At 46.0% G+C, this 23,379-nt stretch overlaps 1 protein-coding gene across 9 annotated transcripts in view; it reads left to right on the forward strand.

Annotated features, from left to right (window-relative positions):
* Positions 1–6,784, forward strand: part of TENM4 (teneurin transmembrane protein 4) — a 472,503-nt gene extending 465,719 nt beyond the window's left edge. For all 9 annotated transcript variants that reach the window (XM_054974009.1, XM_054974008.1, XM_054974006.1 and 6 more), the window contains 2 exons: positions 1,126–1,268; positions 5,131–6,784. In XM_054974009.1, the coding sequence (XP_054829984.1) occupies positions 1,126–1,268; positions 5,131–5,889 (902 nt within the window). In that variant the 3' untranslated portion in view covers positions 5,890–6,784. The remainder of the gene's footprint in view (positions 1–1,125; positions 1,269–5,130) is intronic.
* The last annotated feature ends 16,595 nt before the right edge of the window (positions 6,785–23,379 follow it).

The raw sequence follows: 23,379 nt of genomic DNA on the forward strand, positions 1-23,379 counted from the left end.
ATTAGCTGATAACATGGTTTTCTATTCTGGATAGCTGGGAGAAGCCAGCCCTCGGCCTGCTGCTGACAGATAGTGAAAAAGAACCCACTGTTTCCCTTATCATGTGGAAGGAGAACTTAGGATGTGTGATAAGCAACTTACCCTTAGGTGGCTGTAACATGGCTAAAGGGGGGGTCACTTTATTGCTCCAGGAAAGATAAATTCATGGAGGAGGTAGAACTTCAGCCCCCGATTCTCCCGAATCCAAGCCCAACTCCCTGACCAGTTGGTTCCACCGGTTCCCTGAATGTATGGTCATGTGGCCATCTTTCAGTCACCACGGTTTCTTTGCTAGCTACCCAATTTTCTTCGTTACCTCAGCCTCTACATTATATTTTATTTTAATATATATTTTTATATACCACAGCTGCTTAAATTTGGCTCCCCTAGTAACTCACGGGAATGATAATTTTTTTTTTTTTTTTAGAAAAAAAAATTAATCCGTTGTATTCAGACTTTTTTTTAAATGAAACCACCTTCTTAGCTCACTCAACTTTTTTGGACTCGCCTTGCAAAATAACTCCATGCCACTGTCTCCCGCCCCAGCACAAAAACGCAGAAATTTTGCGACAGTTAAAATTGAACAAGAAGCCCTTTTTAAATTTCCCTTGTTGACATTTATAAATATACAGCACTAGTTGAGCAACTGGCTGTATTTCGTGGCCGTTCTGCCTATTCTGCTGACGCAAACCCAAATTTGCTGTCAGTCCTCCCAGAATATCCTTTCACGGCTCAATCTGATTCCCCTCCAGGCCTCATAGCCCACTTTTGTGTCCCAACCCAAAGTCTGAGAATCACTGCATTAAATGTAGATACTCCTCTGGGTGGAGATTCTCAGCTAAGCCAGAAACAGGCATGGTGGGAGGGCAAAGGACACTTTCCAGGCGCAAAGGACACTTTCAGATATATACTTCTTGACATGAATTAACACACACAAATTACCCAAACCGCAGTTTCCCCAACTTGGGTGGGATGGTCTGCTGTTCCGCCTCTGAAATGTGGTTGCTTGACAGCTCTTTCTGGCATCCACATGTCGTGCTGTGCAGTTAGCCAATGACTTCCAGTTTTTCTCTTCTCCTGTTCCAGATGTCAACAGCTGGCTGCTTACATTCGGGTTTCAGCTACACAATGTTATCCCTGGATATCCTAAACCTGATGTGGAGGCTGTGGAGCCCTCTTATGAACTCACCCACACGCAGCTGAAAACCCAGGAATGGGACAATAGCAAGGTAACCCACCGGACTTTGCATGGACCCTTATGCTTCTGGGGCTTCAAGGAGACCTTCTCTTGGGGTTGTTGCTAGATTATGGAATATGAAATGTTGCCTTTTTTGGAGTCAGGACATCTCACCCCATATCGACAGCTCTAGCAAGCAGCTCTAGCAAGCAGCTCTCACCCCATATCGACAGCTCTAGCAAGCAGCATCTTTCCAGGGTCTGGGGAAGACAAAGTTCTTCCCCAGCACCTGCTACCTGAGATCCTTTATCTGAAGACACCAATGCTGACTGTGGGATCTTCTCCACGTTTTCTTTGTCAAGAACTCAGAGGGGTTTCTCAGGGTCGGAGTGGGGGTGTCGCAAAGGACTACTTGCTCCCAAGTTCAGAAGCTGCCACCAATTCCCCTACGAAGTCCTAGCCAGAAGCTGGGAACCAAGCTCCTGGCCTTACCAAACTATACCTGGTCATCAGCTGTATTAAGTCCCAGCCTCTTCAGATTGAGGCCACAAACCAGTAAAATGTGGTTGAGAGAGCCAATCAGGGCTGGCCTGGAGCTATCCTGCCTCTGGGCTGACTCCTCACTCCCAGTAACTTCTTCATTGGGAAAGGATCCAGGTCTGCTAGCTTACTAAACGTCTGTCTGTGACTGCTTCCGGGCCTCGTTGCATGTTTATCAGACTTGACCTCTTGCTTGCCTGTGTTGCTTGCCTTTGGCTTGGCCATGTCAGCTTCCTAGATGTGGAAGCTGGTCTGGCTGGAATCAGTTCTGTCTGACCCCGACACAGTAGCATGACGGCACTCTTTCCAGTCCGGAGGATTGGAGTGCTCTTTCCCTTATACAGTGTGGGCCTGTCACAGATGTTTCTTCTCAGTCAGCCTTTGAAAACCCAGAATCAGGGACCGGAAAGCAAGTGCAGTGGAGCAGAGTGTTGTTCTAAGCCCTGCAGTCAGACAAGAAGTTCTCTGGGTATCTTTGGGCTCATCACTTTCTCTCCCCTTCCTCAGAGGGCTGTTGTGAGGACAAACAAGAGGGCCAGTTTGGTGTAGTGGTTCAGAGCGGCAGGACCCTAATCTGGAGAGCCAGGTTTGATTCCCCACTCCTCCCCTTGAAAGCCAGCTGGGTGACCTTGGGTCAGTCACAGCTCTCTCAGCCCCACCCGCCTCACAGGGGGATCGTTGTGGGGATAATAGTGACCTACTTTGTAAACCGCTCTGAGTGGATGTTAAGTTGTCCTGAAGGGCGGTATATAAATCATATATTGTTGTTGTTGTTGTTGTTATGTTATTATATTGCATGCCATTGTGAACTCCTTAGAGGAAGGGGAGAATAAAAATGGATGAGTGGAACTTCATGGTTCTGACCTGTGGAGGAGTAGAATGAATTCATTGGGTTCTTCCAGAATAGCGGAGTAGGTTGTAGAAGCCTCAGAAGGGACAATGCACTCTGTGTCCCCAGACAGGCCTCCAGTCCAGTGCTGGTGGGCAGAGAATCTCTCTCTCTCTCTCACTGGTTCAGAAATGTAAGGCGCTGGGATTGGTAGGGAAGGCTGACTTCTTCCCCCTACCAAGGCTTAGAGATTCGACAGTGTTTTCTAAAACTGTCTAGCACTGGGACAAACGCGGAATGCAATAGCCCTGCCCGGTTGCCTGTTAATTGCTACAGCGAAAGACATTTGCAATGACCAAAGTGAGTTCAAGTGAGACTTTTGCAATAAGTAAAGTGAATCCAGAACTCGGCCAGATCTCGGTTTCAAATCTCCCAGAGCTGCTCTTTGCTAGACCGAGGCGCTCCTCACTTCTGATGTTGCGCCATCCTTCTTTATCTCAACGGTTTGCTGAAAGCCGCTGCATTATCAGAGGTCTGGAGTCTCTCTCTCTCTCTCCCTCTCTCTTTCCCTCCCCACTCAAATGGCATTTTCTATTTCTCTTCTTCACCAGTTCACTTAAGGGGAAATTCGTGATGGAAGATGAAACAGACTGGATAGAAAAATTTCAAAGGCAGGAGACACTCTCTCTTTGAACTCTGAATAATCTGTTTGCGGGTCTTCCTTTTTATTTTCACTGCCATGGAGCGCACGAGTTGTTTTTCATATGGAGAAGAAAGCACTCTTCCCCAATGCGTTGCTGTATTATTAAAAAGGGTGTATTCAGGGTCGTTAGATCTTAAAATTAAGCAGCTTTTCAAAGACACAGGACTTAGTTTTGTGATAACAGAGAATTTTTTAAATTATGGTTCTGGCAGTACTTGTGATAACATCCCACACTATCTGACTATCAGTCTAGTATCTTTTTATTCTGTCCTTCACCCGGGGAACTCAGACAGTGTGCGTGGCTTATTCGTAGCCATTTTATCACCAGCATTACCCTGCAAGTTAGGTTAGGCTGAGAGAAAGGAGTGAGTAACATCACTCAGCAGACTTTGTGGCAGAGTGGAGATCTGAACCCATGACCTAATGGCATCGACATTGGCTGTCATGGGTCTTTGGCTTTCTGGTATTCCTAGGTGGCCTTCGCTTGGATAGTCCGGACAAGCCTGATCTCATCAGATCTCAGAAGCTAAGCAGGGTCGGCCTTGGTTAGTAATTGGATGGGAGACCTCCAACGAAGACCAGGGTTGCAGAGGCAGGCAATGGTAAACCACCTCTGTTAGTCTCTTGCCTTGAAAACTGCAGCGGGGGGGGTCTCTATAAGTCAGCTGTGACTTGACAGCACTCTCTACCACCATTGCTAGGGGACAGTGTGTCAAAGAAGACTAAAGGGGTATCACCTTTTGAGCCTTGGAGAACATGTGACATGTCAATCACTTAGTACGACGGTAGGCCAGCCAGGATGAAAAGTATTTCTGATACGTTTATAAGCATTGCCATCAAATGTCTCATCACCCAAAGGCAAGAACATAGGCCTGAGAGCCAAAGGACTGGGGATACATTCCTTCCCAGCTGCCTTTCCTGAATAAAACATAGTGGGACGAGGATGTGTGGCAGCTCCTATAGCTGAAAGGGGCGTGGAGGGTGGAAGGGAAGTGGGTTACTATAGCACAAAGCTATAGTATCTCCTCCCTACAGTTCCAGCTCTCCGTTACATGCCGCTTGCATATAATGATATGATCTGGTCTGGTGCACAGATATTCTTGTCCACCTGAGTAAATAGCTATGCTGGTTTGTGAGACTGCAGGTGTGCAATGCACACGAAGACGGCGAGAGGTATCCTTATGCAGCAGGGAAGGCTACAGCAAGGTCATTCAGTGAACACGTTCTCCCTCTGCCCTGTTATTGCAGAGCCGCCAAACTAAGGGCCAAGCTACACATGACGAATGACACTTGAACGGCAAGTGGATTGAGTGGAGTGCAAGTGAACAGGGAGAAATACACTTGCTGTTCAAGTGTCATTCGTCATGTGTAGCTTGGCCCTAAGTATGTGCCTCCACATGGAAGGAGCTAGTAAGAATTGTGACTCACGATAGCTAGAGACGGATCTTTGTGCTAGAGGCAGTAGGTTGCTGATTACTAGATGTTGAAGACAATTAATAAAATAGCTCCCACCGTTGTCCACTGCAGTTAAGCCTCCCTTGGCATCTGATTGACATTGTAGGAGGCCGATTGATGGACTGCAGATAGACCTTTGGTCTGATCCAGCACGACAGTTCGTAGTGAAATGTATCTCTAAGAGCATGAAAAAAACGGCAGTAATGTAAGCACAACAGCATCCTATGGGAGGAAAAAGCTTAAAATAAGCTAAAAATGTATTTACAGAAATTATTCTCCATCCTTCTTAAAGGGCTGGGACGCATTAGTTGTCTTGCAGAAATATTACCTATGCCACCTATTGCTAATATCAGTTTCTCCCTTTCCTTCCTTTTTTCTCGCTGTCAGTCGATCTTGGGAGTACAGTGTGAAGTACAGAAACAACTGAAGTCTTTTGTCACCCTGGAACGCTTTGAACAGATCTACACCTCAAGCATTGCCGGATGCCGAGAGGTCAAGGAGAACAATAATTTTGCTTCAGGCGGCTCCGTCATCGGCAAGGGGGTCAAGTTTGCCATGAAAGACGGGCGGGTCACCACTGACATTATCAGCACGGCAAATGAGGACGGGCGGAGGATTGCAGCCATACTGAACAATGCTCATTACCTGGAGAACTTGCACTTCACCATCGAGGGCATGGACACGCATTATTTTGTCAAGCAAGGGCCATCAGACAGCGACTTGTCCATTCTGGGTCTCACGGGCGGGCGGAGAACCTTGGAGAATGGCGTCAATGTCACCGTCTCCCAAATCAACACAGTGCTTAATGGAAGGACTAGACGTTACACGGACATCCAGCTCCAGTACGGAGCACTGTGTCTAAACACCCGCTACGGGACCACTTTGGACGAGGAGAAGACCCGGGTGCTGGAGTTGGCCAGGCAACGTGCCATAGCTCAAGCCTGGGCACGGGAGCAGCAGAGACTGCGGGATGGGGAGGAAGGGACCCGCTCCTGGACAGAAGGGGAGAAACAGCAGTTGCTGAACACGGGGCGGGTTCAGGGCTACGATGGCTACTTTGTAATCTCCGTGGAGCAGTACCCCGAACTCTCGGACAGCGCTAACAACATCCATTTTATGAGACAGAGCGAGATGGGCAGAAGGTGACAGAGAGGGTTGATGCGTTGACTTCTTGCCAAAGACAGCTGCTCTTTTGTGGCCGCGTACCAGACTGTGTTGTACTCAGTCCTTTTTATAAAAACACAAACACACACACAAAAACGATAATGAACAAGGTTGGGGGATGGAGCGATAATACAGTTGCACTGTAACTCATGCAACATCATTTTGTTTTCTTTTTTGAAAATTTGGCCTTCTCGCCTTTTATCATTATTCCCCTTGCCCCGCTGAGGACCAGTACAGACAGTGGGATCCGTGTGTCCTTTTGTTTTTGTCCTTTCCCCGTTCAGAAAAATGGGGAAAAACAGGGAGTCTTTAGTTTACTTCATGCAACAAGAGAAGGGTTTCTGTACTGGGTTCCTACAGTCCCTTCACACTAGAGTTAAGGGTAGGGGGAATGGATTTTCGGTAAGGAACGGGGGGATATGAGCTCATGACTTTCTGCTGTGAAAACAGAGAAAAAAGAAGCTGGAGACTGTTCCAAACCTTCTTAACGCGATCCCTCTAGATAATTGTGAGCCTCTAAAAAGAGAACTTGTGGGTCATTTTCCCATTTCATACCCTTTCTGGGCAACCCTGCAGCTCGAGAAATGGCCAAACGAGGCAAAATAGCTGCCTCTTAAAGACTTGCGAGATGAGTCTTTTTCCGTCCCGAAACAGAATAATCTTTTTTTTTATTTTTTTAAAACGAGTCTTTTTTTACTACGATAGGCTATTTTGTTGTCCTGTTTTTCGTTTCTGTGAAAGAGCGACAGAATGTGTTTTCCTGCAGATTTTATTTCGTTGTCGTCGTTTGGTTTGAAACCCGGTTGGGCGGGGGGAAACTTCAGAAAAAGATTCACGCTCAGCTAGCATAACTTTCTCACATAACGTCTGGACGGAAAGCACCAGTGATGTATATTTGTCAATGTCATACCCTCCTTAAATATATAGTATTTCTGTACCCCAGGTCAAGTGACTTAAACGTCCTCTTTCTAGAATGCAAGCTCCCCCTTAACAGCAGGAGTGCCAGTATACCAGGCGTAGTCTTCTTGTTGGATTGATCAGAATGATTTCATAAGGATATATCTTAGCCGCAGGCAGATCGTTAATCTGTATATCCCAGGATGGTATCCTGTGATCGGTAGCAACTCCCCGTAATCTCAGGCATAACGTTTCCCTGCTCTGCTGAGATCTTTTAATTGGACATACTAAAAGTTGGAGTTTAGGCATTAAGCATGCAGAGCAGACACTCCACCATTGAGCCTTCCTGGAGCATCAGGGTAGATTCACACAACCCGGCGCACATTATACTGTCTGGCCAGATCTGTGGATACAGCCATTGATTCTTTGCAAAGAAAATCCATATTCTGCGCTATCGTGACCCCAGGAAATACAAGTTCTGCTTCCAGAATAAGTTACGCAGAATTTCCTACGCCTGCTAATTTTGTGCGCTTCATTTTGCCTCCGAAATGTGGATTTCTAAAGAATTTGGATTTCGTTGAGGGTTGTTTTTTTTTAACCACTTCGTGGAGTTGAACGCTATGTAGATCCAAAGCAGGGAAACTGGAGTGATGGAGGCAGGAGAAATAGTAACAATGAAGGGACGGGAATTGTTTGCCACATCCACAAGGCATGTTTGCATGCCCAGCCAAGGTGCCCCCCACTCAGCCTTGCAATTGGGTCAGTTCAACCTGAGTTCGAATTATGGCGCAAGATGTCCCCATGATTTTATTCCCCAGTTTTCCTATAGTGAGACGGTTCTGCAAAATCAAACTAACATTTCTTGAGAATTGCTAGTTCTGCTCAGTTGCACAGTTGCTAAAGACCAGCCTCTTACAGGAACGCCGCAACATCCCAAGAGTCTCTTATCAAGATGCAGTTCTGTAGGTGCAATGTGGAATCTGTGACCTCATGTCACCATGTGCATGCAAACTGCTATATGAATGCATAGTTTGGAAAACATCTTTAGCTGCAGCTCTTGCACACGGGCACCAATATGTACCCAAGAAGGCTGGGTTCAAGCCCGAGCAAGACATCCCTGGGCCACTTTGAGCTCACTGAGCCTCCTTCTTGAGATTCTTGGAAAGGGGTTAGGGCATATGCCTACCAGTACCATCCTGGCCCCTTCCTGGCCCCCGCTGCTGTTTCCTGCAGAGTCAGGAATAAGAGAGGGCAGGTTATTCTAGGAACTGCATTGGCTAGACGGGAAGGTGCTTTCTAGATGCCTTGCAAACTAGACACATTGTTTCCACGCAGTGGCAAAAGCGGCTTGTTGCGTCGTTCTAGGTGCACCTTTGCCTGCTTCTCCACTACGCAAGAGAGCAAGAGAGGAGGAGGCTGGTGCCTAGGAGAGAGAAATGAATGCAGCGCTGGAGGTCAAGTAGGGTGTGAGCAATGCACCTGGACGCAATGTGTCCAGACAGCAAGCCTCTCCCCGTGCCACATTTAGCAGGGAGGACCTTGTGGGGAAGGAGGGACTTTTATCAAGGTGAGCGATCTGGGGCGGGGGGGGGGAGGGTTTGAAGTAGCAGAGGACTCTTCCCTAAGGCCCCAGAAAACCCAGGATTAAGCACCACGTGGGCATTCTCACATTTGACCTTACTTGACCTTCTGCTGCATGCGCCGTTCACTGTGCAATAAGGCCAGCTAAAATATAAGCTGACTCTTACGGTCATAAAACATGCACATTCCTCAAGAGGTGTTTTTTCTGATCACTTTTACCGAAAAGGATTTTACAGTCTTTTGTTCGTCCTGAGCCTCTTTTTTATTTCCATGTGGCGCATTTGTGTATTTTCTATTTTTCCAACTGCAGGGGACGTTGGTGGCACTTCGTAGCATGTGTCTTCCTGAAATTGGAGGCTCCGCAAGCCCAAATAAGGACTTGGCTAGTATTTGGAGGGGAGACAGCTAGGAAAACCCATGCAGACCTTTCCATAAGAGCCTTGAAGAAAAGACATGCCAAGGCCGGGGTAGGGGGCGTTACAGCAGATGAGGAGGGCAGGATATTCACAATTGTGTGTGCAGATGGTGGCATGTGTAGACATGAAAATTGTTCTCGAAAAGCTGTTGAGTTGTGATCTACTGCACTGTCTATTACAGACTCCTAATAGGAAGGGATGCATTGGTTTCCAGACTTTCTATATCCAGGGAACCCTTTTCGCACTGATCTATCTGCCAAGAAATCCCTGACACACTGCCATGGAATCCACATGCACGGTACAAGATTCTGGCTCATGTTTGGATTCTGGGTCACATTCTATGATGCACAGTCTCAATTCTTGCGGGCTTCCGATCTGTGCTATAGGTCTTCCTCGTTGGCTGACATGAATTGACAATGCCTCTTAAAGCATCCACCTCGTCACACTCCTTTAGCTGTACGTTGTAGGAAAGGATCAGTTGCGGTGGACGAGTTATCTGATAGGAAGATCTGTCCACTGTTTCACGAGGAGCTCTCGATAATCCACCCAAAGAACTGTCAAACACAGTTTGATCAACCCCTGCGCTAACATGGGTTGAGAGTCTGACTGCAGTCTTGAGTGACACCCTTCTAAGCCTGTTCATTTCATTGGTCTTGGAACGGTATAATTCTGCTCAGGATTGCCCTGTGAAAAATTCTTACCAGCTTGACAACCAAGCTCCAAGTTTTCATTACAGTGGTGTGTCTGGCCTGTTTTTAGGACCAAAAGACTTCACCATTACTCAATTCCAAGTTAAGAGAACTAATTAAGAGGTGTTTTCCCCACACACACTAATTTAACAATCCTCAGCAAAGGAAAAGAGACGTACCAGCGGAGTGGTCAAACTGGAGTATATTTGAATGAAGTTCTCTGCAGCTTCGAAGGCTATTCCTTTTAGAAAGATTCCTTTTAGAATGCTGAATGCATTCACACGGAAGGTGAATTCAAACAACTATGAAAGTCGGGATTTTTCCTCTCTCTACACAATAGCCTGCCTCACTCATTGATTTCCAAAGGGTTGTGTGCTAACAACAAGGGTCCAGAATGAAATTTTGGCTGTGTCTTCCAGTGGCCTGGTATTGCCACCCCAAAACATACATCGATGCGTGCAGACTTAAGGCAATTGCTGAACATTGTTAATAACAACAATGCCACAAGTGTGCAGGGAGCCTTAATGGTCATGCAATGTATGTATAAGTCAATTAGATGAACTAAATTGTCATCTTTCATGGGCATGAAGAATACCGGAGGGCTGCACCAAACACAAGATAATGAAAAGTGGCAAAAGCCTACCAGTAGTAGCCTACTACAGTAGTAGAAGTAGTAGTAGTAGACGACTTCTGTTTTTTGCTGAAAGAAAAAGGAAAGAATTGCAGATTCCCGATAAAGCTATGTTTCAAAACACATAGGGAATGACTGACATTCTTCATTTACATCGTTGGCTGTTAACTCTTTGAATCCTTCATCCCTTGTAGGTGATACGTCCAACAGATTCATCCTACTTGTGATTTTGGAGGGCATAATCTTGTGTGTGCAATTTGGATTTCTAGTATGAGATTCCAGAAAAAAAACCTTGGTAGATGGAAAGAGAGAGCGCAAACTAGATGGGGTATCAAAAAGAAGGTGGAAATGGGAGAATGGGAATATAATAAACATACAGCCCAGGATGTATGAAACGTGTAATAACTGCTCCTGGACCTGATACGGTAGACACCGTATTGCATTATAGCTTTCTATTTCTCTCTAGCTGAGTATCTCGTTTGTTTACACAGTGGTGGAATCACTCCAGGGCATATTTGGGGGGCAACATTCCAAAAAAGAATTCTCTCTACAGTGAGTTGTGGCCACACGATGCCATCCAGAAAAATTTCCTTGGGCCCAAGCCCCATGGAAATCAATGGATATGAAGTGGGCTTCTCATCCCATTCATTTCAATGGAACTTGGTGGCATCTACTTTTGGACTGTGCCGTGCAATGTGAAGTGGACTGTTAGCCACCTAGGAAAGAGATGTCAGTGGAGATACACATAAGAGGCTAGATCCAGACTAATTTTCCAGTGGCAGAATGGAACTTTCCTTCCCCCCCCCCGCCCCACTGTAGCCCATTTATCACCATAAAATGCTACATCTGGGAGGGGGGATAGAGGACCTCAAGAAATGACATGTCCTGCAGCGGGAAGGGAGAATCGGTGGATATTGCCAATTTAGCCTGGATCCAACCCATGGAATAACATACATAGTTATACATATGTTGTTGTAACTGCTTGGTACATGTCTGAATTCACCCTCGCTGGTTAAGACCCCAGAATCTTTCTGAAAACATTCCTCACGTAATGGGAGCAATTTTGTTTCAGATAGTATAAGAAGCGATCCAGAACTCTTTCGGAAACTCTTGGTTTGAAATTCCATAATGCCGACTGTTTTCCCCATACAGTAAAAAAACAAAATCGTGCTAAAGATGAAGCTGTAAATTATGACACCGCTTCAGAGGTTACTGATGTTTACAAAGGAGAGTCCAAAACTCCCATGTGAACACACATGCACACACAATCACAAACCTCCCCATACCTTTCCAGCAAGGAATGGCTTAAGGTTAAGACACTTGTTATGGAAATAACCAAACACCTTATTTTCTACGGTCAGCAAAGAATTTAAAAATATGCTTTATATAATAGGAGAACTGCTGAACACGGCTACCACTTTTAGAAGGACTTTCGATCAAAGCCGTCCTTGAAATCCCAGCACTGGAAATTTTGTTCTCATTACTGCGTGTAATTTCCTGTTGTCTGGAACTAATTTTTTGAGAATTTTTTTTCTCTCAACACTTTTGTGTTTCTAACACTGTATTCTTGACTGTGTAAATAAGACCGGCTTGTAAATACATGCAGATGTAGATACCTTCTAGAAAACAAAAATCAAACAAAAAAAATCTCAGAACAAAAGTGACCGTGTGTAGCCTTCGGTGACAAATAAAAGAATATTTTGTGTTTAAAAAAAAATACTTGGGAGAGTTTTTGATGGCTTGGAATAGATAAAGAGTTGTTAACATTGACTCCAGATCCAAATGGAGATTTACAATATGGGTGTTCAACACAGGACCCATCCAACAGTGATGGTTTGGTGAAAAGATATACTTTAAGATCCTTTAAGGGAGAACTAGTAACATTTTGATCTTATTTGCTATTTATTATGGCTACAGTCCATCACAAAGTTAGCCTAAGAGCCAAGCTACAAGTGACACCTGACACAGGTTGGACACTTGTCAGCTTCCCTCAAGTTTTGATGGGAAATGTAGGTGTCCTGGTCTTGCAGCTTGGCTCTCCACTTAACTGAAGTTTACAGAGCAGCTATGGGAGGGAGAACATGTGGTTGGGAGGGAAGTGCAGGCATTGGGCTCTCGCCGGGCGCCCCCCTTCCCCTCTGCTGGGAGTGTGTGTGTGTGGGGGGGGGGGTGTTCTGTAAACTTCAACTAAATGGAGAGCCAAGCTGTAAGACCAGGATGCCTACATTTCCCATCAAAACTTGAGGGAAGCTGACAAGTGTCCAACCTGTGTCAGGCATCACTTGTAGCTTGGCTCTAAGTCTACAAGAACAGTTAACACTGGGGTATTGAAAACACAATGGCTTCTATTGACATCCATAGGATTATCTACAGTTTTTTGGTCCAGAAGGCCTACAGACTGTTGCTCCATCATCAAGCGATAATCGCATCACGTGAAATATCCCTAAACATTCCAGGGCAATGGATAAAAACAGAACGCTCCAGCTTAGTTAACCTCTCAGGTTAGGGTTCCCGCATAGGCAAATACTGGAAGATTTGGGGTGTTGGTGCCTGGGAAGGACAAGACTTCGGGCAAGGCGTGGTGTCAATTCCAGGTGATGCTCTAGGCTACCACCCCTGGTTTTTGCCATAAAGCAAAAAGGGAAATTCCTAGCGCATCACTATATGGAGGCTGTTTTTTCTCCTGTTCCGTTTCTTAGGGACAGGAAATTGGAGCTGGGGAATGTAATTCCCTGCCCCAGATGGGTAACCGAGAGACCTAACCCCAGTAGGCCCCAAAGAATATGTGTTTGTCTGGAATTTCACGGCAATGAGGGAGCCCCGATCTCTTGGGACCGTTTTACTACTTAAAACAAGAATGATTTTCAAAGCCAACTCTTTTCCTTTAGAAAAAGAACTGATCAAAGAGGAAGTATTGATCGCCACACAGCCTCTGGAAAATCCCCTGAGAACACAAACCTGTGGCGTACGTGGACACCAAAGGGCCTTTGAAGCCCGAGAGAAGATTGCCACCCCCAGAGAGATCCTGTCACATCCGAGCTCCTCCTAAACTTTCTCTTTGATGCTTTCTGAGAACTTGCCTGCCATCATCTTCGCACCGATTCAGGCACTCGTAAGATTTTTAACTCAGCTGGAGGTAATCACCGTCCCTTTTTTCACCAGTTTTTCACCTTAACGGAGGAACAGATGCTGACATCTCCAAATAAATCCGACTTGAGTGCATCACCTTGAACTCACTCACTCACACCTTACACGCAAAGCTCTAGTAATTAGGGCAAAACCGCAGAAAGACAACTGCACGTCCCTCCAGTCCATGCCTCAATAGAATTAGGCAGTCTGAAGCCTAAGGGACTCCATGGGCACCCCACCTGACCCCCGGCCTGGGTCCCACTCACAGAGACTCCACCCACCATTGTGCGCCCCTGCCCTTTCATCCCATGTGAGAGGACAGAAAGTTCTTTTAACCTTAACCCCACCATGTGAATGGCAACAGAGGATGTGAGAAAGCTGCACCTGTGTTATGCAGCTCCAGTCCCTTCTGGCAGGGCTTTTCAACCCATGCAAGTAGCATCTCATTGGACCCTTCTGTGCTACTTGGTAGCAAGAGAGGCCATGGTGGTGGGGGGAGTTAGAGGTGACAGGTAAAATGCACCAGAAAACTTTCCACTGAGTTAAAAACAAAAAGGCAAGTGGTTAAAAACAAAAAGGGAAGAGAAAGTACCCAATTTCATGACTTGGCTATTGGCCAGAGAGAGGTTTGGGGACAGGAATGGGGTGGGGGGGGGGGCTTCTGGAGAAAACCTGGAGATAAAACGAAGGAAAAAAGGCAAATGGTGTCTTTAATGTTTATATAATCCCTGCATATTTCACAACAGCTTCATCAGAGAATCTTCCAAATTCCTTTTAGTATCTATGGTTGTTGGGGGTTTTCCGGGCTGTATTGCCTTCGACAATACATCCTTTTAGTATCATTGCCGTGTACACACTATAGCAGAGTGGACCCAGAGCATGTACATGGGAATGATGCTAAAAGGAATTTGGAAGATCTCTCTGACAAAGCAGTTGTGAAATGAATAGGTTATATAAACATTAAAGACTCTTCCCTTTGCACCATTTTCCTTTTTTTCTTCATTTTGCTCGTGCGCCCCCCCCCCCTTCTTTTCTACTGAAAACCTAAAGGTGATGATGAGTAGCTCTAAGAATTGCCAGAAACTCTATGGTTTTCCCTGAAAGTGATGTCATGCTGGCACCCACTCACCACTGCTTGAAGTGGCAGTGGGCAATAACAGCTTGAGGTAAGGGGTTCCCTGGCCTGACCCAGGGCTTAGCAGCAGCCCTACTTGTCGACCACCAATGAGAGACAGTTTTGAGGTCCAGGATGCGGTCTGGATGCACAGTGTTGGAATGAGCCCAGAAATAGTAACACTACACCACCATGCCCCCTGGATTCCTATTTGATTTAGGAAATCCACTGAATTCTGCCTGATCCACTCACTGAATGAGCCAGCCCTGCTCCAGTAGTAAAACGGTTAAAAAGTGGCACAAGATAAGGGTTCCCAGCCGATTGCTGGTAACATATAACGTGAGAGTTTTGGGGAGGTGAACAACGTAATTGGTGCTGTGCCAATGCTGTGATGTCACTTCTGGTGCAAATGTGGAAGCGAATGTCACCAAGTCAGGGTGATGCTCTAGGATTCATTCGGGCACCACCCGTTAAAATATCCCAACATTTGCCTAGACAATTCTGGAAATCCTAGCTGCTCGCTCAGTTTGGAGATATTTTCTTATGGCGTTTCTATCCTGCCTTTCTCCAAAAGTATACACAGCAACTTATAACTTTAAAACATACAAAATAGAAACCCTCATAAAAACTCCAAGACACCCCAGAAGCCTAAAGCTATAAAACTTCAACCACATATAAAGTCACCGAAAGACAGCAATAAACCTTCAATGAAACCCAGTAACGTAGCAGATTTTTTTAAAAGAGAGAGAGAGAGAGAGAGAGAGAGAGAGAGAATAGCAGGGGAAATGAGATGTCTTTTTGGAGCTCTTCACAGTCCTGTTTCTATTTTACCATCCCAAATAACTTGGTCTCAGCCACGAATATGACCACTTCACTCCTCACCTGATTGCAAATCATTCATGAGCAGAAGATGAAAAGCACCAGTCCCTGGAGGACTCCGCTGTTTCTCTGTCTGCGTTCATGGTAAGAAATGTCCATGTGCTCCTACTCCCTGATTCCTGTTACTTGATCAGTTTCTAATCCAGAGTAAGTCCAATCCTCTAGGTCTAGGTCTGCTAGGCCTCCCACTACAGGCAGTAGGAAGAAAAAAAGGCATTGTTCTATGCACCAGGGAAAACCTGGAAGTGATGTCGAGTAGCTCTAGGAATTGCTGAAAACCCTATGGTGAAACCATAAGAGTTTCTGGCAATTCCTAGATCTACTCTATGCCACTTTTCCCTGGAAGTGACATAGCAGCACCTACAAACTGTCCCCGCCCTCAAAACTCCCTCTGGTTGCCACCCACAGTCTGGCAGTCCTGAAACTGTTAAGTTTACTCTGAAGTTTTTGGTGAAGGACTTTGTCAAAAGCTTTAGAGCCTAACGTCACCATATATTACCATTATTTTTTAGAATAATAACACAAAAGTAACATGCATGCAGCAGTTTGACATACTGACTGATTTCCTCCATTCTCTGAACGACCAGATACACAGGAGATCTGGACCTTTAGCAGCTGTGTAAAGGAAGGGATTGTTAACAGAACATCTGCTAATGTTCCTGCACGGCAAGCTGAACTTGAGAACATTTCTGTGATCTAGTAAAAGTCCAGAAGCTTTTTCATCCGGTCACCCGACGCTCTTCTAAAGTGTCAGACTAGGCCGTTCCACACAGGTCATTTGCCATGGATTTGACGCTTTTGGAAAGTGGGTTTTTCCCTCACTTCCACCACAGACACACGATGCATTCATGTGCTACTTGGGATTTCCACAGGTCTTTGCCAAATCTGCTCTACTGTGAAGTTTGGGGCAAAACTCCATAAGCCTCTTTCTTAGCAGAGAGGGGAAACACCCGGGGAAGAGACCTGAATTCAACCTGAATTCAAGCCCCTTCTTTGTCATGCAGCTTTGTTTTCTGACCTTAAGGCTGCTAGACATTTTTAGATTTGCATACTTGACAGGCTTGTTGTGAAGATAAAATGGAGGGGAGAACCTGGGCCCTTTTCACACTACATACCTGGGCCGATTCCGCACGGCTTACCTGAAGCCGGGACGTTGTGGAACATGCCAGAAAAAACGTGGAAGATCGTGTTTTCTTGCGTGAGTTTTGCGCGATGTTGCACAAAACTCCCGCAAGAAAACGTGATCTTCCGCGTTTTTTCCGGCATGTTCCACAACATTCCGGCTTCAGGTAAGCCGTGTGGAATCGGACCTGCTTTCAGAACATCGTGAAACGCAGCGCAAAAAACGTGGAAGATAGCATCTTCTCGTGAGAGTTTTGCACGACGTCGCACGAGTTTTGCGCGACATCGCGCAAAACTCTTGCAAGAAGATGCTATCTTCCGCGTTTTTTGCGCTGTGTTTCACGATGTTCTGGAAGCAGGTATGTAGTGTGAAAAGAGCCCTGTTCTCTTTAGAGAATGGACAGGATAAAAATGTGACAGGCAGGTAAATTAGAGGATCTCAGCACTAAATGAGGGCTTCAAAATGTCTTCTCACATGATGCTGATGAGAAATTTAATGTACACATTACAGACTGACAATGCCACCCTTGTGGAATCACATGATAGATGTCTCCTAGGATTGTACCTAGGGTTGCCAACTTCCAGGTGGTGGCTGGAGATCTCCCAGAATTACAACTGATCTCCAGGTGTGAGAGTTTGGTTCCCGTGGAGAAAATGGCTGCCTTGGAAGTATACCCTCACTAAGGTCCTTCACCCCCCAAATCTCCAGTAATTTCCCAGCCTGGAGCTGGTAACCCTAATTATACCACTTTGGACTGCAGTGCAAAAATTGCATCTTTGCTCTCCCAAGCAACAACAGCAACAACAAAACCCATACTACAAAGACCAGATTCGCGCTACAGGAAGATGGTTAGAAGCTTTATCCCAGTCTTTGACATGCTTTGTGAGGGAGTTTTACATTTAAAATAACGGTTAAAACCCCAACCGTGTGATTTGGCTGCGCACATAACTCAGATTCGGTTGCGTTGATGGTGCCATTACCCAGCCGCAACAGCCACTAAAGTTGTCCGTGTGGTTTCCAGTAAGACTTGGAGAGTCCAAAACAGTAAGTGAGCAACTCTCTGAGTTCTGGCAGCCATTTTATATTTGAGAAGCCTGTAACAACATATTGGAAGCATTAAGTCCTAGGCAGCCAGTGTAGTTCTTTCCTACCAATAAATCAGAATTATTTAGTAAGAGGGAAAATACATCACAATATTTATGGGGGCCTGTTAACAGCAAGGCTTGTGCACATGGCCACGTTAAAAGGGTGCATGGCTTTGTGAGAAAGAAAGAAGGGGAGGGTGAAATGAAAATATCTGGCCTTAGAAAATAATACACGTGAAACCCGGTGGGATTCAGTTTGATACTGGGCAAGGAAGCACATTCTCCAGCTGTGATTTGTTTGATGTAATATGTTCTGCTTTAAATCAAAAGCGGGTTGGGGGGAGCAAAGTCAGGACTGCGGAGTCCACACTGTATGGGGGATTTAGGATTATGTTATCTTCTGCGCTGCAATGTGGCAGGAACGTTGTGGAAGTGGTGATAGCGGGCCCGGGAGAGACAGGGGATTAGGGGGCGGTGGAGATAGCAAACTCTTTCCCTTCTGTTTTGCCTACCTTCCATTTTCCTTTTGCTTCTGATGATATGAGAATTAGTTTTGCGACGTCCCATGGAACAGCCATGACACAGCAACACAGAGATAAATGTGCACCACGGATACTGAATTATGTTTTCCTGTTGATCTCAGGTAACAAAGCCGAGAGAGATCTAGGGTTGGAAGTGTAATGATTATGTGTATCTGGATGGAGTAAATGCACATATTTAACTGACATAGGTTTTACACAAGCGTAAAGCCAGCAACCAGTGGGAAATTCATTGGGGGGCTCAGCGGTGACATAATGACATAGCTAACAACACGTAATGACAAAGCTATCAGTTTGGGTGTGGCCGGAAGTGACATCATCAAATCTCTGGGGATGCTCTTGCATTCAGCCAAAATGTTGGTGATCAACCCCTTTCCCCCATTTTTCAACCACCGCCTAGCTCACCAGCAGCAGGAACAGTTCATCGGACATGAGAGTTCCCTTACCCCACCAACCAGAAGAAGGCAACCCTAGAAACACCTCTGAGTGAGCTAGCAAACTAACCAGATCCTTTCCTCCGCATTTGGTGTGGGATTTTTCCTAATTCCTTCTAATGGATCGCAGGGACCCTTGCCAGAAGAGCTGTGATGTCACTGGCAATGTGTTGTTGTCACCTCTGGAAGTGATGTCATCATGTCGCTGGCACCACCAGAACCACTCTGGAATTTAGGTAATACTCAATGGTTTTTCAGGTCCCCCCAGCAACTGGTAGAAGGCAAGGAGGGGCTTGCTGGATCGCAAGGCCCTTTCCAGTGAAGTTGTGATGTCACCAGGAACATGCTGATGTCACTTCTGGAAGTGATGCCATCACATCACCAGCACTGCCAGAACCACTCTGGAATTCGGATAAAACACTGTGGTTTTGCCCGAATACCAGGGTTTCACCCAGTGATGTGATGTTGTTGCTTCCACGCATACAGGAAGTGACATCAGCACATCAGTGGTGATGTGATGACACATCTACACAGCTGTTAATTCCCCTCCGTTCTGCAACATATTTCCCCCCACTGGCCATTTGGGCAGCAGCAAGAAGCACCAGTTGGGGCAGAGGGGTCTAGCAACCCTACCTGCCTATCTTCATGTCTGAACTCTGTAGCACATCTCGTTACCATTCCTCTTCCACATGGGGACTTTTCCCTGTTGGAAAGGAGGAAGCCCCCACATTCAAAGGGGGAAATCCACATGACATCGTGCTCAGTCGAAGTATAAGGGTGCCAAGTCTAGCTTGGGATATTTGTGAAGTGTGGAGTTTCGGGAGGGTATGAGCTCATCCAGGGTGTGATGCCATAGAGTTCACCCATTGGAGCTGCCCTTTTCTCCAGGGGAACTGATCTCTGTAGCCTGGGCATCAGTCGTCATTCCAGGAGAACTCCAGCAATCCCCTGGAGGCCGGCAACCCTATCTCAGCATGACATGCGGCCTTCCAGGGGCGTTCTCTTTTAAACCAGATGAAAAGCACACCAGTTTTAATCTACCTCAAAGGGGAATCCACAGCTTAACCCTCTCCTCACTCCACCAGTTTCCCCTGCAAATTTCCCCCGAAGGCTTTTTCACCTCCAGAGTTTATTTTGGCCGCTTGTGCCAATTGGAAGGAAAGGCTTCTCGCAAAGAGATACTCCAGGGAGAATTAAAAGCTAGATTTTACCTTGTGTGGGATTTTACCCTTTGTGGACAGCGAGGAAGCACCTCCCGTGTTTGAGGTCATCCACAAGTTGTGCTCATTCTGGGCACAATTTATGTAAGTCTTCCATGTTTTTCCTTGATGAGCTAGATAAAAGAAAAACTTTCTTTTCCACCCAGCAACTCTTGCTTATAAATACCCCCACCCCAACATTTAGCTCAAAGTGCCAGCTCCCGATTGGACAATTCTTGTAGATTTAGGGGGTGGAACCTGGGGAGGGTGGAGTTTGGAGCATTACATCAGGAATGTGATGTCATAGATTCCACCCTCCAAAGCAGCCATTTTCTCCAGGGGAACTGATATCTGTCACCTGGAGTTCAGTTGTAATTCCAAGAGATCACCTGGAGGCTGGCAACCTTACGTGACAAGGAAGTTTACTTTTGGCTCATAAGTTAATAATAACAGTGTATTTTCACAAGAGTCCCATGGCACAGAGTGGTAAGCTGCAGTACTGCAGCCCAAGCTCTGCTCACGACCTGAGTTCGATCCTGGCAGAAGCCGGGTTCAGGTAGCTGGCTCAAGGTTGGCTCAGCCTTCCATCCTTCCAAGGTCGGTAAAATGAGTACCCAGTTTCCTGGAGGTAAAGTGTAGATGAATGGGGAAGGCAATGGCAAACCACCCTGTTAAAAGTCTGCTAAGAAAACGTCGTGATGCGACGTCCCACCATGGGTCAGTAATGACTCGATCCTTTACCTAACAGTGTATTGATATACCGCTCTGCTGGACAGATTAAGGTCCCACTCAGAAAGGTGAACAATGTTATATTAACAAATATCAAAGTGTTATTATCATCCCCACAACACAGCTGAGGAACGGGGGCTGAGAAGACTGGCTCACCCAAGGCCACCTGCTGAGTTTGTGGCAGTAGTGGAATTCAAACTAGCAGAGTGCTGACTCGCATCCCAACCCCATAACCACTATGCTACATCCCAGTAGAATTCCCATTTGGCCTCCTAGTTCCCACTGTCCCTGTTGTGCATGGTTTTTATCCATCTGAATCCCATGATCCTTTTCAGAGAGCCTTCCCTCTTTCATAAGGCTCCCAGCTCTGGCTCGGGAAATTTCTGCAGATATGGAGGCGGAGTCTGGGGTACGTGGAGTTCGGGGAGTCGGGGAGGGTAAGGAGCTCAGCAGGTATGTGATGCCAGAGTTCACCCTGATCTCTGTAGTCGGGAGATCAGTTGCAATTCCTGGAGGATGGTATCCCAATGAGTCTTTCACCAGTCGAAAAGCAGGCAGGATTCATCCCTATACAGATTTAGGGTTGGATCCTAATTGCAGTGAAGCTGAACCAGATAAATGGGAACTTTTCTCCTTCCTTCCACTGGTGCCACAGCCTGCAGTTCATCCATCCCCTATACCTGAAACGTGTCCACAGAGTTTGGTGTACCCCCATGAACGGTACGTGGAGTAAGTGAAGGTCTGCAGAAAGAGTGAGAATTCGCCACAAATCACGTTCCCCTTTTTCCTTGGCTGGAAGTATCTTTCCCAGTGGAAAGGGTGGATAGGCTCCAAGCTTTCGAGTTTCATAAATGCGGTATAAATTCCTGCAATGCCCTTATGTGCTCCCGTTTAGGCTAAAACGGATTATGCCTTGTTTTGATAAATGGAATATGTTTCCTTTAGCGACATCAGTGCGAAAGGTTCAATTCCTTTTAGAGCTTTCTGACTGCAAACGTACCTATTTTGTTGCTCGATTTCAAGAGGCCGCAGAGAAGTATCAAGGGGAGGTGTTTCGAGACATGGGTTCTATGTAAGTTTTCTTTTAGCCTTAGAGCCAAGCTACAAGTGACGCCTGACACAGGTGGGACACTTGTCAGCTCCCCTCAAGTTTTGATGGGAAATGTAGGCGTCCTGGTCTTGCAGCTGTAATGGAGAGCCAAGCTGTAAAACCAGGATGCCTACATTTCCCATCAAAACTTGAGGGAAGCTGACAAATGTCCAACCTGTGTAAGGTGTCACTTGTAGCTTGGCTCATAGTGTTCAAGACCTAGGTCCAAGAAAAGGGGTGGGGGGAGGAGGGGAAGGGGGAGATAACATTCAATTTATATACCACTCCTCAAAATGACTTAATACCTACTCAGAGCGGTTTACAAAGTATGCTATTATCCCCACAACAATCACCCTGTGAGGTAGGTGGGGCTAAAAGAGTGCTCGGAGAGAGCTGCGACTGACCCAAGGTCACCCAGCTGACTTCAAGCAGAGGAGTGAAAATCAAACCCGGTTCTCCAGATTAGAGTCCTGCCGCTCTTAACCACTGCACCAAGTTGGCTCTGCTTGAAAAAGAAGAATGCCGTATAAATAAATAAGAGGCTGACAATATATTTCTGGACTTTTCTTATATTCCAAATAATGCAATGATAAATAATGTTTTTAAGTGAGCACACCAGATTTTTATTAGGAAAGGGAATAGTTAAATCTCACCTAGAATCCCATAAATGTGGTTATTGACCTAGCCTCAGAACGGCTATAATTACCCTTGAGGGGTCAAGCCGGAGAAAGATAGCAGCCCTCACAAATTCCGAGCTATTAGTATTAGGCAAAGGAAAGGAAATAAAGGGTTATTTTCCCTGCCAGAGACGGTCTCGGGGCCCGTGATCTAATTATGGCTTTTGGAAATTATGAAAGTGTCTGAAATTACTCCAAACAAATCTCCGCACGCTAGGAAAACAGGAGAGTGAAATGTGAACTTTCGGTGCCGTTTCAGTTTGAAGGGCACCACACATATGGCATGAGTTACCTGGGAGATCTGAGCACAGGGCGAGTGTGTTTTTAAAATAATAGTAGTAATAGAAGAGCATAAATGGGTTCAAGAAAGAACAGGTGAGAAAACCCCACAGGCTAACGTAGAGCAGGACTCTGGCTGCTCTTTCTCACCCCAGGGATTTGCTTGCATGCTCTTACGTAAATGTTTTACTCTGCTCGCAATAACTGTTCAAAGACGTCCCTGAGCCGCCCTGCCAACTCTGATTTTCAGCACGATTTGCAACAGTGCTCCCCACATGTGCATATAGCTAAAGCCAAATTCTTGCCGGCGGAAAGGGGCTTTTCTTCGTAGCCGAAAGCCAAAGGAAAACAGCTGCGATAACGGACAGAGGGGTGTTTCTACAGATGGCCTTCATTGAAAAGGACCTCCCCTATTCTTTAGGGAATCTCCTTTGCCCCAGATCATTAAATCCCACTTGGAACATACGACACAAACGTGATGGGGGCCACCGAGACATAATAATACTGTTTGAAATACGCTTCTTAATCATGCAGAACTGGTCACTCTCTGTATGCTCCATAAGCATGCAGAGCAGTGTACTCTTTTTACGAACATTTATTTTCATTTATTTTATTGAGCATGTTTTGGTTCTGTCTTTCCTCCAATGAGTTTGGGGCATCTTATATTGTTCTCTCCTCCTCCATTTTACCATCACAACATCCTTGCAAAGTGGGAGAGGCTGAGACAGAGAGACTGGCTGAAAATCATCCAGTGAGCTTCATGGTAGAACGGAGATTTGAACCTGGGTCTCCCAGATCACGCTAAACTTGAATAACGTAAATAAATAAAAATGAACCGCGTATTGTATTGTCGAAGGCTTTCACGGCCGGAGAACGATGGATGTTGTGGGTTTTCCGGGCTGTATTGCCGTGGTCTTGGCATTGTAGTTCCTGACGTTTCGCCAGCAGCTGTGGCTGGCATCTTCAGAGGTGTAGCACCAA

This window comes from Eublepharis macularius, chromosome 3 (assembly GCF_028583425.1).
Source record: "Eublepharis macularius isolate TG4126 chromosome 3, MPM_Emac_v1.0, whole genome shotgun sequence".
Taxonomy (NCBI): Eukaryota; Metazoa; Chordata; class Lepidosauria; order Squamata; family Eublepharidae; genus Eublepharis; species Eublepharis macularius.